Here is a 14,518-nt window from a genome sequence, read left to right on the forward strand (position 1 = left end):
CTCAGCACTTCTTGGCATTTGTTCACGGCTTTTCATCTTCAAAGCTCTTTGTAGCCATTAGCTAACTGCTAATGCAACCTTCCTGTGAGATAGTGCAGGATCAAGCAGAGGAGCATTATCTTGCAGCAGCAGATGGGGAAACTGAGGCTCGGAAAGAGGTGACGCTGCTGCCCCAGGCACAGGGCGAAGCTGCGTGTCAGAGCTGGGGGTGGAGTGAGCCCAACCAGGCATTGAAGCACACAGCACTCAGCCCTGTGCTCTCTCCCCAGCGCCGGTGATGCAGCTGTGAGCAATGCATAACTCCCTGGTTTGCCTGGCTGGAGCTATGCAGGCACGACAGAGAAAATCCAGCCCCCTGGGGCAGCACCCAACAACTCCGCCAGCCCCAGCACCCCAACAACCCCATCCTGGGGGTACACATGGGTGCTGCTGCTTGCACAAGTGCTGCTGCACTAGTGCAGGGAGGGTAGTGGGCTGCTGGGGCCTCCTGCTATTCTTCATGGGAGGAATCAACATCTGGAACCCTGATGGATTTGTCCAAAACTTCCCAGCTACACCCACAGGGTCAATATGAAACCTGTGTGCCCTGACCCCGTGCTCTGGGAGAAACACTTCTCAACTGACTGTCTGCTTGTAAATTGCAGCTCTAATCGGTTTAGCAGAGTTTAATTAGCCTGAACTGATGAGAGAGGCGAGATTCCCTCCTTAAAGGATCCGGGCAGTTTAAGAGAACAGAGTCACAGCTGCATCTTGAACCTCAGCCTGAAATCTTGCTGCAGACCAAAGCGTAACGGGAACCTCCTGACCCAGAACAATACCAGCACCCAGACAGAAAAGGTCAGATGCAAGGCTGCCATTCACTGTGGCTGCAAAGAGCTCCTTTGTCCCAGCTCTGCCCGCCGCCCCCGAGCCCCACGTGTGGGCCGATGGCTTTGGCTCCCAAACAGCAAGGAGTTGAGCTCCAGGAGAGCAGCAAGGCCCTAAACCTGCCCCAGTGCTGCAGCAGGGCAGCTTTCTCTCATGGTTCCCATTCTTTCTCTCCCTTTGCTATATCAGTGCCATCCTGCAGGCTCGCAACTGCTACCTGCCCCATTGGTGGGTGCAGCAGGGGATGCAGTGGGTCCCCATCAGCTCGCAGCTCAGATGGGTTCTGCTCCCAGTGCTGCTTGAGAACCAGCCCCGTCCCCCTCCCCAAGCCCATCTCCTCACAAACAGCAGTGCTTGTAGGACAGCAGAGCATGGGGTGATCCTGAGCCGTCGGCACAGTGCTTCCCTTTGTCACTTAGAGAAGGAATAAGGGGCCTGACTTGCTCCCCTCCTGGCCTCCAGCTCCTTCTGTCCACAGCCAGAATGCAGAGACCAGCTGGGCTGCTCCATCCAGATGTGGTGGCTTGGAGAGAGGTACGACCCCATCCCTGCCAGACATGCGGGTTGTGCAATGCTGCTCTCGGCCAGGGAAAATCCCTTCTTGGCTTCTGTGAAGCTCCTCTGACATCCATGAACATGTGAGCAAGTGCATCACTGCCTGCTCTCTTATCGAGTCCAGCTCAGGGATTTGGCTCCCCAGCCCTCTGCCCTTACATGGGCAATTGCTTGCAGCGGATGGCACATGCAGCTGGGAGCACAGAGATGGGATCGAGGCAGGGACAGCTGCTCAGCCTGAGTTCATCACCATGCTGCAGACCTGTGCTTCCCATGCTCCCAGGCCCCCTCCATCCTCCTCTGGGACAGCAGGCACCTTGCTGTGCCCTACAGCACACACTCTGCTCACAGACAATGTGGCACTCCAGGCCCCAAGGGCTCCTTCAGCGATGCCCTATGACTTACACCAAAGCCAGACCCAATTCTGCACTCCCTGGGGGTGCAGAGGGAGAAGAGAGGGGAGATCAACCTCGATGGAGAGCCAGCAGATCCCAGTTCCCATTGCCTGGCAGGGAGGGATGTGGCAGTGGCAGCAGACATGATCACCCTGCCTGTGGTTCTGCTGGCATCACATCCCTCCCCAACCATGTGGCCACTGTGTCTTGCTGGACCCAAACTACACGCAGGCAGATCCTGCACCAGAGTGATCTTCTCATGCTGTGCTGGCATCCAGCTCGGAGCGAGGCGGCTGCTGCTGGAGCAGAGGGGTGGTGCGAGCTCCCCAGGGCCATCCATATGGGGCCCCTTCTCCTGAAAGAGCCAGGCCAGATCTGCTGAAAACATGACCTCAGCTGAGGCCAGTGCAAAGGGTAACGTGTTCCCCTCAGCTGCACGGTGCGGAGGGACAGGGAGGTTCATGGGCTGGAAAAGGCCCCTGGAGCAGCAGCAAGGAGGAGTGAGGCAGGAGGGGACCCTGTGGCCTGGCTCTCTGCTTTGGGCTGATGTTGAGGATTCTGGCTGCACCCCAATACACAGTGTGCAGTGTTGGCAGGATGGCACTGGGCAGGAGACCATATGACGTTGGGCAGGACCCCCTCTCTCATTGACAGCGTGTGTTTTGGGGGGTACATCCCCCCCCAGACCTTCTCCTTTTCCCCCTCATTGTGCAGGGCTTGATCTGACAAGGGCTGCTGCTGCAGAGGAAGCGGGACCTGACAATGCCTCAGTTTCCCTAATGTCGCAGTGTGGGTGATGCCGGGCTGTGGAGCTGCACAGCTGCTTGGGAAGCAAAGCTGAAAGGAACCACACAGCACAAACCCAGCAGGGTTCTGAGGGTTCAGATGGGGTCGGGGGGCTCACTCTGGCCACAGGGGTATAGTGTCAGGCAGGTGTAGCACCAACCCCAGCAGCAACCAACTCATTGGGGTCTCCCCATGCAAAACTCGCTCTTTCTGCCCCAACCCTTTGTATGCCCGGGGGTGCCCCAAAAGCCGGCAGTGCCACTGCCCCCTCTGCATCTCCAGCTGCGGACACACAGACACGGGGACACACAGACACGGGGACACACAGACACGGGGACACACGGCCGTAGGGACACACGGACTCGTTCCCCCCACGCCATCACCCCTCACCCTCTGCTCCCCGCTCCCCCCCTTTCCCCGTTCCCTCCCCGCCGCCCCGTCCCCCCCCGTCCCGCCCGCCGCCCCGCCCGGTGATTCACACCGCCCCGCCGCTTTATAACGCCGCCGGCCCCCGCTGCAGCCTCACAGCCAACAGGTCCCGGAGCGTCCCGGTCGCGTCCCGTCCCGCCGCCGCCCGGCCCGGCCCGGCCCGGCCATGCCGCTCCGGCTGCCGTTTTGTCTGTTCGTCCTCTGCAGCCTCGTCGGCGGCGACGCCGCTCACGGTAAGAGCGCTCGGGGCTGGAGGAACGGGGCAGCCTCACCCGACGGGAGCTGATGCGCCGCGTCCCGTCCCGTCCCGTCCCGTCCTACCGGCAGGTGCCTGGGGCGGGGGCAGGGGCGGCCCCGAGTCCCGGCTCCGTTACCGGGTTGTCCTCCGATTCGGTCCCATCGGGTCCCAGCGTCCTCGGGTGCTGGTTGAGGGATGGAGCTGAACTTGAACCGGGAGCGGGGCTCTGCTGTTGGTTCCGGAGGCTCCTGGACCTTCTCCATCCTTTTTGCCTCTGTCAGCATCGGTTGTGGGGCGCAGCAGTGGGCAGTGAGTGCCCTGTTGGGCTGTGTGACCCTGCTGACACAGGGCAATGCCACGCATCAGCCCGCTGTCCCGGCTCCAACACGGGGCTGGAGGTGAATGCAACCATTGGAGCTGCCCATCCTGCAGGGAGTCCCATAGAGGGTTTTGCAGCTCATGGTCCATCGAGCTCCAGTGCTGTGCAAACTACTCCGCTAGGTTGGGAAGGACTGGGAGCCACGGCCAGTTCATGGGCTGGGTGTGGAGTTTCCAACTCCAACCCCTCCCTGTTCAGATGACTGTGCTGGCAGCTTGTACGGGCACTTGTTGGCATCCAGGCAACTTGGTGGCCATGTCCATGTCTGGGTTGGTTGGGACCCCTGGGCTCCAATCACCCTTCCAAGCCCTTCTCAGCCTCTCTGTGCTCAGCTGAGGCTGCTGCCTGCCAGCACCGCTTCTGCAGCACTTCTGGAGTTTCCATCTTCCCCTCCACACGATCACGTTTGTCTCCATCACTCACTGCCAGCATGGGCAGGGAGCAGCACTTCCTGGACAGCACTGTATTGAGGTGCCCTATAGGGCAGAGGGGCTCTTAGGAGGTGATGCAGCCTTCAGAATCACGGGCAGCACTGCCCCAGACTGTGGGATTTCCTCTCCCTGCTTCACAAGATCCCATTCAAACACTGAGAAGCCCCAGGTGTGAGCACTGTGTGCAACACCTGGCTTGAGCCCGTGGCCTAAAGGCTGAGAGCATGGCAAGTGATACAGCCAGGGAAGCCCAGAGGATGTAGTGCCTGGGGGGCCCCCACACAGCCTGGGCCATGTCCCCCTTCCCTGCCCATCATCTGCTGCTTTGAATATGTGGGTACATGCGTGGGGATGGAGCAGAAGGTGGGAGCTGAAGTGCTGCTGTGTCAGTGGGACTCAGCCCCATGGAGGTGTGAAAGCAGCTCCTGCATCCATATATCACAGCTGTCCTCTTGCTCAGCCTCCCTGCGATTCCATGTGAGCACTGCTGGGGCACAGTGAGGCTGCCATGCAATAAGGGAACACTGGACCCACAGTGCTGGAGTGAAGGCAGGAGGTTCCCATGCATGGCATCCAATGGAAGCTTCACCTTTTGATATGTTATTGGTTTTGCTTAAAGACACGCGAGCTGCCAGCTCACTTTCTGGTGGCAATGATTCTGCAAATGAAGCTATTTTGGAGTAACCAAAGATCCCTGCTGGGATGCTCGCAGACTTACGCGCTTATCTCCTGGGTTCTGCAGGCACCAGGAGGCTTTTGGCTCTCACTGGGGACTATAGAACAAGGCAAAGTCTGGCTTTGCTACCATGCTCTCCTGGCACAACATGCACAGCATAATGGGAATCTCCTGGGCTGTTTTAAAGCAGCTCCAGGCTCCCTGCTGGCTCTTCCCTGGAGGCCTCTCCCCGTGGGCATCAGGCACCCATGGACCATAGAAAAACCATGGAGAGCTTTGGGTCTGGGAAGCTCTAGGCTTGCAGTGTGCATGTGGGCAGGTGCTCTTGGCATGAGAGCACCCCAGCTCCTGCCTGCTGCTGTGGGAGCAGACCCAGCAATAGAGTGAACCTGACCTGGAGCTGGATTCTGCTCTGCCTCCTGTTCAGGTCATGCCTTGCCTCCGGCTTCCCCTACAGCAGCACCATTTGCAGTGTTCAGGCTGCTAATGGAGCTTCTCTTACAGTCCAGAAGGAGCAAAAAAAGAGCAAGCTTTATACAGGGTCCTCAAGCTGGTGCTGAGACTCAAAGGATGTCAGTGCAGGTGCCCATAGCAGTAAACACAGCTCCACATGCCAGCACCCAACATCCAGCAGTGCTGGCATTGCTGCAGCCCCGGGTGCTTTGTGTGTGTGGCTGCTTCTGGAGAGCTGGGTAATATAAGGGGGATTGAGATGGCAGGATGGATATAATGGAGGATAAATGGGCTTCAAAGAACCATTGGATAAATTCCCAGAGGGTACAGGGCCATGTTGGCACCGTGCTGTGCTCCAAGGTGCCCAGATGTGCTGCTGGATGCCCACAGGGCCAGTGGGCTTTGTTCTATCCATACCCACATGAATGGCTTCAGGTCCTTGCATGGAGCTGCCACCTCCACAGCAGCATTCCCTTATGGAATTCCAAAGCAAAATGGGGCTGGGGGGAGCTGGACTGGGGGGGTGTTGATGCCCCATAGATGAGCCTTTGCTTTGGAGGAGAGCAGCTCCAGCCCCGTGCTGGAATCTGGCAGAGGGATCCGTCCCTTCCCCCAACTCCAAGCACATCTTTAGCCGTTTAACAGACCTCAAACGCAACTAATGAGAACATAAACCCAAATAAGCGTCAGAAGAGGCTGCTTTGCAGAGGCGGAAATTGCAAAGGAATCACTCACAAAAAGGGGAAGAAAAAAAAAAAAAAAGAAAAAGCAAAAAAATAGTATAAATGATTTGCTCATGAGGTTAAGGAACAAACAGGCTTTTGACTCAGTGGGATCGGATGCCGCTGGGCTGGCTGTATCCCAAGGGCTGTGTCAAGTGCCCTGCTCACAAAGGCAGAGTGTGTGGGGCTGTGTGCTGCAGGGATGGTCCCTCCGTGGGGCTCGTGGTGCATTGTGAGCTGGGCAGGGGTTGCTGGGAGGTGTGGGGATATGAGGGGATGCTGCCAGGCATCACATAGTGCCACCCCATCCTCTGCCCTCCCTGCAGGTGGGATCTGCTGGCTGCAGCAGGGGAAGGAGGCCAAGTGCACCATGATCTTGAAGACTGGAGTGACATGGGAAGAGTGCTGCGCCAACGGCAACGTGGACGTGGCCTGGTCTAATTACACCTACCCAGGCAACAAGATCAGCCTGCTGGGCTTCCTGGGGCTGGTGACCTGTCATCCATGCAAAGGTGAGTGTGAGGCTGCGGGATGGGGGCAGCAGTTGGGGCTGAGCTCTGTGCTGGGGGTGGCACTGAACCACGCAGCAGTTCCCGATGCCATTCTATTATTGATATCCTTTTTATTCACGGGAAGATGCCTTTCTTCCCCTTTTACTCCCCCTTCCTCCTCCCGACGAAGCCAAGAGCGTATGTGTGAGATGGCTTTACATAACAGACAGTTCCAAAAATGGAAACCCTCCAGCTGTGAGTTCCAGGCCTTCCAGATGTTTTGGCACATGCCACAGGCACGGATCCCCTCTCAACACTTGCGTGGTCGTGTGAGAACCCACTGAGGACCTGCTGACCACAGGAATCGGGAGCAGGTCTTTGGAAGGTCACTGAGTTATTTGCTTAAAGAGGGGTGGGGAGAAATGCTCTTAAGAAAACAACTCCTTCCAGTGCCTCTAAGGTCCCACTGCAGCCCCAGTGCTTGGGGTTGGATTTTATGCCCTGTGAAACACATGGCAGGTGCTCAATGGGGATGGGGGTGTGCAGGGCAGCCCATAGAGGGGCACTGTGGCTGCCCAGGCTCTGGGAGTGGGACCTGAGCACAAAGTGGCCATGAGATAAATGGGAAAGCTGTGCTGGTCGGATGGAGCTGGGTGGGCTCCCTAAGCTGAGGGCTGGGTGTTGCTCCAGGAGAACCATAGCTGGGCACTGTGGCTCTGCTGGGATGTGTGATTCCTGGCTGTCCAACCCCCTGGTTCCAGGTCTGGGATCATTACAGATGGATGCTGCTGCAATGGGATGGATGGAGCCCACTTAGGTGTGCACCAGCTGCACTGTGCTCCCCTCAGAGCTGTTCAGAGCAGGTCCCAGCTATGGAAATCAGAGAGCAAAGCAGGAAACTGCCCGTCTCCCACCGGGGAATTTCTCCTGGGAACCTTGGCCAAGCAGACAGGGGATTTCCCCTTCCCCCTCCTCCCTTTGCTGTCTCCCGAAGTGACCCGGTTGCTGAAGGGAAATCTCCCTTCTTTATCTCCCCGCTGACATCTTCCCAGCACACACCCTGTCTGCAGGAATCCCTCCTGCTCTGGGGTGAAGTTGGGGCTGGGGAGGGCTCTATTCCCTCCTGCTGGGTGTGATGGAGCTGGGTCCTGGTGCTTCCCTTATCCCCAGGTGGCATTTGTGACCATCTGGAGGCAGAGATGAGGGGCTCCCAGCCTTGATCTCCCCCCTCCTTGCAGGCTGTCTCCTCCTTGTCCTTTGCCCCCCAGGGATGCGGTGGCTGCAGGGTCCCTTTGAGCCCAATGCTGTCCTTGCAGGGAGGCACCCAGGGGACAATGTGTCCATCTGTCTCTCTGGGAAGCGGATGGGATGGGGGGTAGGGGGGGGGGAGATCTGCCGCTCTCTGCTGTGACCTGCTCTTGTGTTCAAGTCACGGAGGCCTGGAGCAAAACAGGGCTGGGTATTGTCTGATTAAAGCGGAGCTCTTGATTGCCCAGACAACTTGCAAAGCCCAGTTCCTTCTGGAGGATCTGGGGCCTTTACAGAGATAGAATTTTTTCCATTGCATAAGAAAAAGAAATGTTTCCTTCCAAAAAAATAAATCCGTAGAAATGAATTAGCTGGTGCTGATCTGAGGGCCAGCTCTCTGGCTGGGTTAAGTGTTGGATGATGGCTCTGTGCTGCAGCCAACGACCTGCTCCTCCGCAGCTCTGAGCAGATCCAGATGCTGCTGCAAGCGGCTCTTCGTGCTGCAGGGGCCCAGGGGCAGCTCCAGGTAATGCTTTGTGGGTGCTGCTGTGAGCTGTGACGTTGTTGTGCTCCCCTCTGTCCCCAGAGAGCTGTGAAGGGGTGGTGTGCGGCCCCGACAAGGTGTGCAAGATGAAGCACGGGAGGCCCCAATGTGCTTGTGCTCCTGACTGCTCCAGTCTGCCCCGCAAGCTGCAGGTCTGCGGTTCGGATGGCTACACCTACCGTGATGAGTGCGACCTGCTGACAGCCAAGTGCAGAGACCACCCCGACCTGGAAGTGATGTACCAGGGCAAATGCAAAAGTAGGTTCTGCCGTACCCCTGCCTTGCTCTTGGGGTCCCCTATCCTGTGGATCTTGCTGCTTTCAAGCTGAATCTAAGAGGGTAAAAAGGGATGAGCAGCAATGAGCTCCCCCAGATTACACAGCTTGGCAGTGGTGATGAGGAGCTGTGCTGCTCTGTTATGTTGTGCCAGCACATCAGGTCACCATCCCCACATCTCCTCCCCCCACACTCTCTATCAGTCTGGCCATCAGGGAGCTGATCCTGCCCTGTGCTGTGCAGACTGATCTCCCCTTCCATGGGAACAGATCTGCAGGCTGGGTTTGCTCTGCATGGGGGTCCAAGCGCAGCCCCCACCTGCATCTCCCCACCTGGGGTTAACTCATGGCTGAGCTCTCTGGCCCCGCATCGTCCTCAGTGCAGGGTGGAGCAGCAGAGCTGGCACTTGTGGCAGCTCAAACCGGGCGGCCAAGGGATGCTGGAGCAGCTCATCAGTCCGATGGGGGATTCAGCTTTGCTGCAGCTGGGGAATAGCAGTCCGTAAAATGTCACTTCCAAACATCGAGCCCCTTTTTGTGTTGTTTTGTTAAAGAGAGCAGTAATCCTCCTCTGCCCTGCCAAGAACTGTCAGAATTATTATGATTATTTTCGCCAGCCCTCCTCTCTGAAATGCTTTGCCTGTCAAGCTCTGGACTGCACAGTAAAATTTGGGGCAAGAAATGTGAGTTGCAAGCTGGGAGTTGCAGATGCCAAGTCTCCTTCCAATCCAGCAAGAAAACAGAGGGAGGAGGAGGGAAGGCTTTGAGCTGTTTACAGCATCCGGGGCGTACGGTGGGTCTGCTGTGTCCCAGGGCTGCTGGTGTGCAGAGCCCATGGGGTGGGGTGCATGGGCTCCCTGCTCTCCTATGGGGCTCTGAGCCCTCCCCAGGTCCCGATTTGCCCTGCTCCCTCTGCAATGCATAGGTGCTGGTGGCCAAGCCAGCTTGAGAACTGCAGTGAGGACATTAGCTCCCCATGGCATGCATGATTCCTGCTTCCTTATTGCTTCCTGGGTGCAGGGGCTATGGGATTGGGATGCTGAACTTCACAACTCACTCTACATGAGATGCTGAGCTTCATCCTCTTGTGCTTCCCTTCAGAATCCTGCTCCAGCGTGGTGTGCCCCGGCACCCATACATGCGTGGTGGATCAGACAGGCAGCGCTCACTGTGTGATGTGTCGGACGGCTCCATGCCCTGAACCCACCAGCCTGGATCACGCTCTTTGTGGCAATAACAACATCACCTACCCATCCGCGTGCCACCTGCGTAGGGCCACGTGCCACCTGGGGCGCTCCATCGGTGTGCGGCACTACGGGAGCTGCTCGGGTAAGGGAAGGGTCAGGACTTATGGCCATCAATGGGGCTCTGTAGGGCCATAATCTCTTTATACCCACTCATTGCTTTCTCCTTTTCTCCCTATATCTCCCCAGCCTCAACCAGGTTCTCCCTGGAGACGGACAACGCGGAGGAGAACTACGTGTGAATCCTTCCTCCGCCGCGAGGCTGCGGCCGGCAGACAGGGGCATTATGTGTATACTGTACAAACCATATACCTGATATTTATTAAGATTTAAAAAGGTCCTTATTTATATCTCTATGCTACGCAGACGCAGAGGGACGGCTCCTGGCCGTGCCTGCTCACATCCCTTGCACTGCTCCATGCCCAGGGCATCAGGGGAGCGCCTGCATTGCCGCACCCCCCCCCATCCCAATCCCACCCCATAACGTGTCCTTGGACGGTCGCCCCGGGCCTATTTATTTTTGGATTGAATTCTTGGTACTCTGCTGACGTTTCTGGCCAGGACCTCGGGGTCGAGTGGGAATCTGCTCTTTATCTTTCCCCGGAGGGGTTCAGCCCCAGCTGCCAGCAGCAGCACGGAACGGAGCGAGGAGCAGCGCCACGTTTGTGATGGATAGATCTCTATTTTTCTATGTTGTTTTTTTTTTCTCCTGCGGTTTTTATAGCGACTGATTACATTTAAGGTTCTCCCCTGCCCACCAAGACCCAGCTTCCAGAAGGAGGCAAGGCTGGAGCTGCCCTGAGGTGCTCCAGTCTCTATTCCCAGCATCGCTGCTGCTTGTCCTTTATCCATCCATGGCCAAACCCATATGGAAGGCAGGGGGCTGCTGGGACACCCAGCCCTGCATCCCCCCTCCCTTTTAACACCCTCTGTATTTATTTTAACTTCCTCTCTCTCTTATTGTTGTGTGTGTACGTTGTGATCCGTGTACGAACCATCTCATCTCTTGACACCTCGCCTTTATATGAATGCCGTATACATAATATATATATATATATATATAAATACCCTATTTTCTATTTTTGTATGGTTGTGTTCTGGTTGCTGAGGCAGGCGTTATAGGAACGTATACATTTCCTATTCCGTATCATTTAGGAGCATTTTATGACCGTGTTACAATTTGGATTACGATTAAAAACTGAATAAAAGCTTCTGCTTTTGTTGCGTTGCTCCACTGCCCTGGAGGCTGCTGCAGCCCTTCAATGGAGGAGCACTTTCCCCTCTGTTACCTGCAATGGAAGCTGGCTGGAGAGATCTGTGATGAATTGGGTTTATAACCTCATTTCTGGCCCTGTTGGGGCAGCCTTGACTTGGTCGGGTAGCAGGTGAAGCCTCAGCTCAGCTCCTGCTCCATGGCTGCACCTTCCTGGGCCACCAACCACATCTGTTTCAGCTTTGTGTCATGGTTTTTCCAACCCAGCCAAGTCTGTGAGCAGCAGCAGCGAGAAAGGAAAAGGGAGAGAGAGAGAGGCAAAGAGCGATGCAAATCAAATGTGTTCCTAATATCAGTGTGTGCCGTAAGGGTTTGGTATTTCACAAAACAATTCCTGCCATTAATTGAGTCCTGATGTGCAAAGCGGAGGCTGCAGCCTGCAGAGTGGCTTTGGTGGCTCCCAGGGCGGTGCTGCTGTGGCCCCAGCTGTGTCCTTGTATGTGGGGATGAGGGAACAGCACGGCTGCAGTGTGTCCCTGCCCATGGGATGGGTGTTGGGGAGCAGCTAACACCATGGGGCTCTTGGTGCCATGCAGGTCTGCAGGAGCTGGGGTGGCTGCATCTCACAGTACTGACATCATGGCTCTGGTGCTGACCCACACCATGCAGCAGGAATGGGCTGCAGAAATGACATGCAGCAATGCCAGCGAGCAAAAGATTTCACCTTCCAGAACAGCTCTGGGAGTCAGGCTTCTCCTTCCCCTGGTCTCTGGGTGGTCTGGGGTGAGTTGGGACAAACACATCAGCAGTGAGAACACCCCGGGGCTGGCAGCCCTGCTCTGGCATCATCCTCCCATGGGACCCATAGAGATCTGAGGTTCCCCTGGCTCTCCATCCTCTGCTGGACAACCCAGGTGTCCCCAAGGCCACCACTGGGCTCCCTGCTGTACAAACCATGAGGTCGCAGACTGTGTGTAGTGAGGTTGTCCCTTGGTCTGTCCCTTGGTCTGTCCCTGCAGGGTTCCTATGTCAGATCAGGGTGAGCTTGTGCTGGGGTGGAGAGGGGGAGAGCGTCTGTAGGGTTTTCTCCTACCCCAGAGCTGAGCTGGGGCCCCATAGGAGGTGGGAGTGAGACAGGAAGAGAGAGGGCAAACAGACAGAGGTCTGGGAATGAGGTTTTATTTAATGGTGATGCAGCAAGGGGGGAAGTGTGGCACTGGAGTTCCCTGTGCAGCCAGGGGGATGTCGGGCTCCTCACTACCATCAGCCCCCTCCATTGCCTTAGAGCAGGCAGGGAAACTGAGGCAGGAGTGATGAGCCCTGGTGTCAGTTCCCATTGAACATCAAACCCCTTGGAGCTGGAGGGGGATGTGAGAGGCCTGGCCTTCCCCACCCTGCTGCTCTTTGATCCCTCCCCACCTTCCCTGGGCCCAGTTTGTGCTTCCTCTGCTCGTGGGGCTGGCGGTGGCTGAGCACAACGTGGTGCACCCACTCGATGTAGTTGGAGATCCTGGTGTAAATGTCGGGGTACCGGCGGTCCCCACATCTCTCCCCAGAGAACGAGACGACACCATAAACCTTCCCCTTGAGGACCAGGGGTCCCCCAGAGTCACCCTGTGATGGAGAGTGGGTTAATAACAGCCCTATGGGCCAGGGAGGATGGGAGGGTTGGGATGGATGCGTGGCACTCACCGCACAGACGCCCTGCAGCGTGGCATTGCGGCTGGCCCCGCACATCATGTTGCCTGAGACACGGCCCTTCCATAGGGTCCGACACAGGCTCCTCTTGACGATGGTGGTGTTGACCTCCATCAGCTGGATGGGTCTCTCGCCGTAGTTGGAGATGTCCCCCCATCCCAACACGGAGCAGAGGGTGCCAGGCTTCAGGTCGATGTGTGGCCGGGGCAGGCGGATGCGCTTCACAAATGCATTCAGCTCGGCCGTGTGGTTTAGCTGGGCATGGAATGGGGGGCAAGTAATGATCCCATATCCCGACCCTTCTAAATGGAACCAGTGCGCTCCGGAGACAGGAGGTGCCCGGAATACGGGCATCATCCATCCCGGGGGCAGCACTTCTTCGGAGTACACTGACATCTAGTGTCGGTCCCCAGCCCTGCCCGTGGCACCGGGGCTCACCCTGAGCAGACGGATGTCGTTGTCCACCGACCGAGGGTCGTAGAGGGGATGAGCGATAGATTCCTCGATACCGAACACTTGCTGGGATTCCTCGGGCTGCTCCAGGCTGTGAGCTCCCAGCACCACGCGGAAGGAGGGGTTGTGCCTAAGGGGGAGATGTGAGGAGGGATGGGAGCCCCCAAATGCTGCAATGTGGGGGTATCTGTGTGAATGGGACCCGGGGGAAACTACTCACCTGGGAACGGGGCAGTGGGCGGCTGTCATCACCCACCTGGGCCACACCAGGAAACCCCCACAGAAATGCTGCCCGTCCATCTGGATGGAGGCGATGAAGGGCCGGGAGTGCGGCACCGCTGCTTTTCCCCCGATGATCCAACTGTTGTGAGCACCTGCTGGGTGCAGAGAGACAACAGCCAGCCTTCAGACACCCAGCATTGCCCATGGGTGCAAAGTTCCCAGCCCTCCCAGCCACAACCTTCCCATCACCTGCTGGATGCAGCATTGAGCCCCCCAGGCTGAGGATGAGCAGAGCAGTGAGCATTCTGCTGCAGCTCAGGCCACCACCCCCTATGGGGCCACCTGAGGATTTGGGGGTTAAATAACCTTGCAGGGCGGTGCTGTGGGCACAGAGATACCCCTCTGCTTCCTCCTCTCAGTATTGCTGCCTTGTGCAATCGATTGGGATGGAGATATGCAATGCTAAGGGGTGATGGAGGGTTCAGTTTTGCTGTGGCACTGCCCAGCAGCTTTCCCTGGAGCAGAGAAGAAGCTGTTTGTTGGGAAGAGAGTGGATGAAGGAAGGAAGGGAGAAAGCAGAGCAGCTTCCCAGCACATGCCTGGCTGCTCTCATGCCTTGAGCTAATTGGGATGAAATCCCCCATGGCACAGAGGGTACAAGTGAGGACAGAGCCCCTGCATGGCCCAGGGACACCTCTAAGGATGTCCCCAGGGCTGACCGTGGCCCGGTGCTGTGTGTTGTGCTGCCTTTCATCCCGACCAGCTGCTGCCTCTGCTCTGCATCCCCACGGGTACAGGCTTGAAGGGATGGTGGTCGAAGAGCCGGGTTGCTCCTGCTGCAGAGCTGGGCTTGCCAGTGGTGGGCAGATTTCTTAATGCCACCGTGGATTGCAACTTGTCCTGGGCTTCCTGTGTCAGTTTGCCAGGGTTTACCCAATGCAACCGTCACCGGGAAACGGAGGAGCCGACAGTGGGGGCAGATATGTTGGGCTGGGGGGGGTGGGATTGCCATTGGCACCCTCAGGTCTGCGAGATGCAAAGTGTTAGGAGCAAAACCTTCAGCCCCCCTCCTGCCCTGCGGGGTTCGGGCAGCACCCGCAGCCTCTCCATGATCGAGACCCCCGCATCCTTTTAAGCAGCCTCGGGGGTCTCCTATGAACGGCGGAATAGAGGAGCGGCGGGCGGGGAGCGCCGCGCCC

At 57.3% G+C, this 14,518-nt stretch overlaps 2 protein-coding genes across 3 annotated transcripts; one reads left to right on the top strand and one right to left on the bottom strand.

The window, feature by feature from the left end:
• The first annotated feature begins 3,090 nt into the window (after window positions 1–3,090).
• Window positions 3,091–10,941, top strand: FSTL3 (follistatin like 3). Its single transcript, XM_015886362.3, has 5 exons — window positions 3,091–3,265; window positions 6,258–6,443; window positions 8,257–8,472; window positions 9,591–9,818; window positions 9,923–10,941. Exons 1-5 carry the CDS (start codon window positions 3,199–3,201, stop codon window positions 9,973–9,975), a joined length of 750 nt encoding a protein of 249 aa, XP_015741848.1. The 5' UTR covers window positions 3,091–3,198; the 3' UTR covers window positions 9,976–10,941.
• Window positions 10,942–12,109: 1,168 nt separating this feature from the next.
• PRSS57 (serine protease 57) lies at window positions 12,110–14,237 on the bottom strand. Of its 2 annotated transcripts, none has more exons than XM_085517347.1 (5): window positions 13,686–14,237; window positions 13,318–13,471; window positions 13,083–13,227; window positions 12,639–12,899; window positions 12,110–12,560 (listed from the first exon to the last, which is right to left on the bottom strand). In XM_085517347.1, the coding sequence occupies exons 2-5, from the start codon at window positions 13,395–13,397 to the stop codon at window positions 12,273–12,275; spliced, it is 774 nt and encodes a 257-aa protein (XP_085373473.1). In that variant the 5' UTR covers window positions 13,398–13,471; window positions 13,686–14,237; the 3' UTR covers window positions 12,110–12,272. The 2 variants fall into 2 exon arrangements, with proteins under 2 accessions (XP_085373473.1, XP_015741878.2); XM_015886392.3 differs by lacking the exon at window positions 13,686–14,237 and adding an exon at window positions 13,569–13,638.
• Between the last annotated feature and the right edge of the window lie 281 nt (window positions 14,238–14,518).

Source organism: Coturnix japonica, chromosome 16 (genome assembly GCF_054131305.1).
Source record: "Coturnix japonica strain WE chromosome 16, WE-NBRP24, whole genome shotgun sequence".
Classification (NCBI taxonomy): domain Eukaryota; kingdom Metazoa; phylum Chordata; class Aves; order Galliformes; family Phasianidae; genus Coturnix; species Coturnix japonica.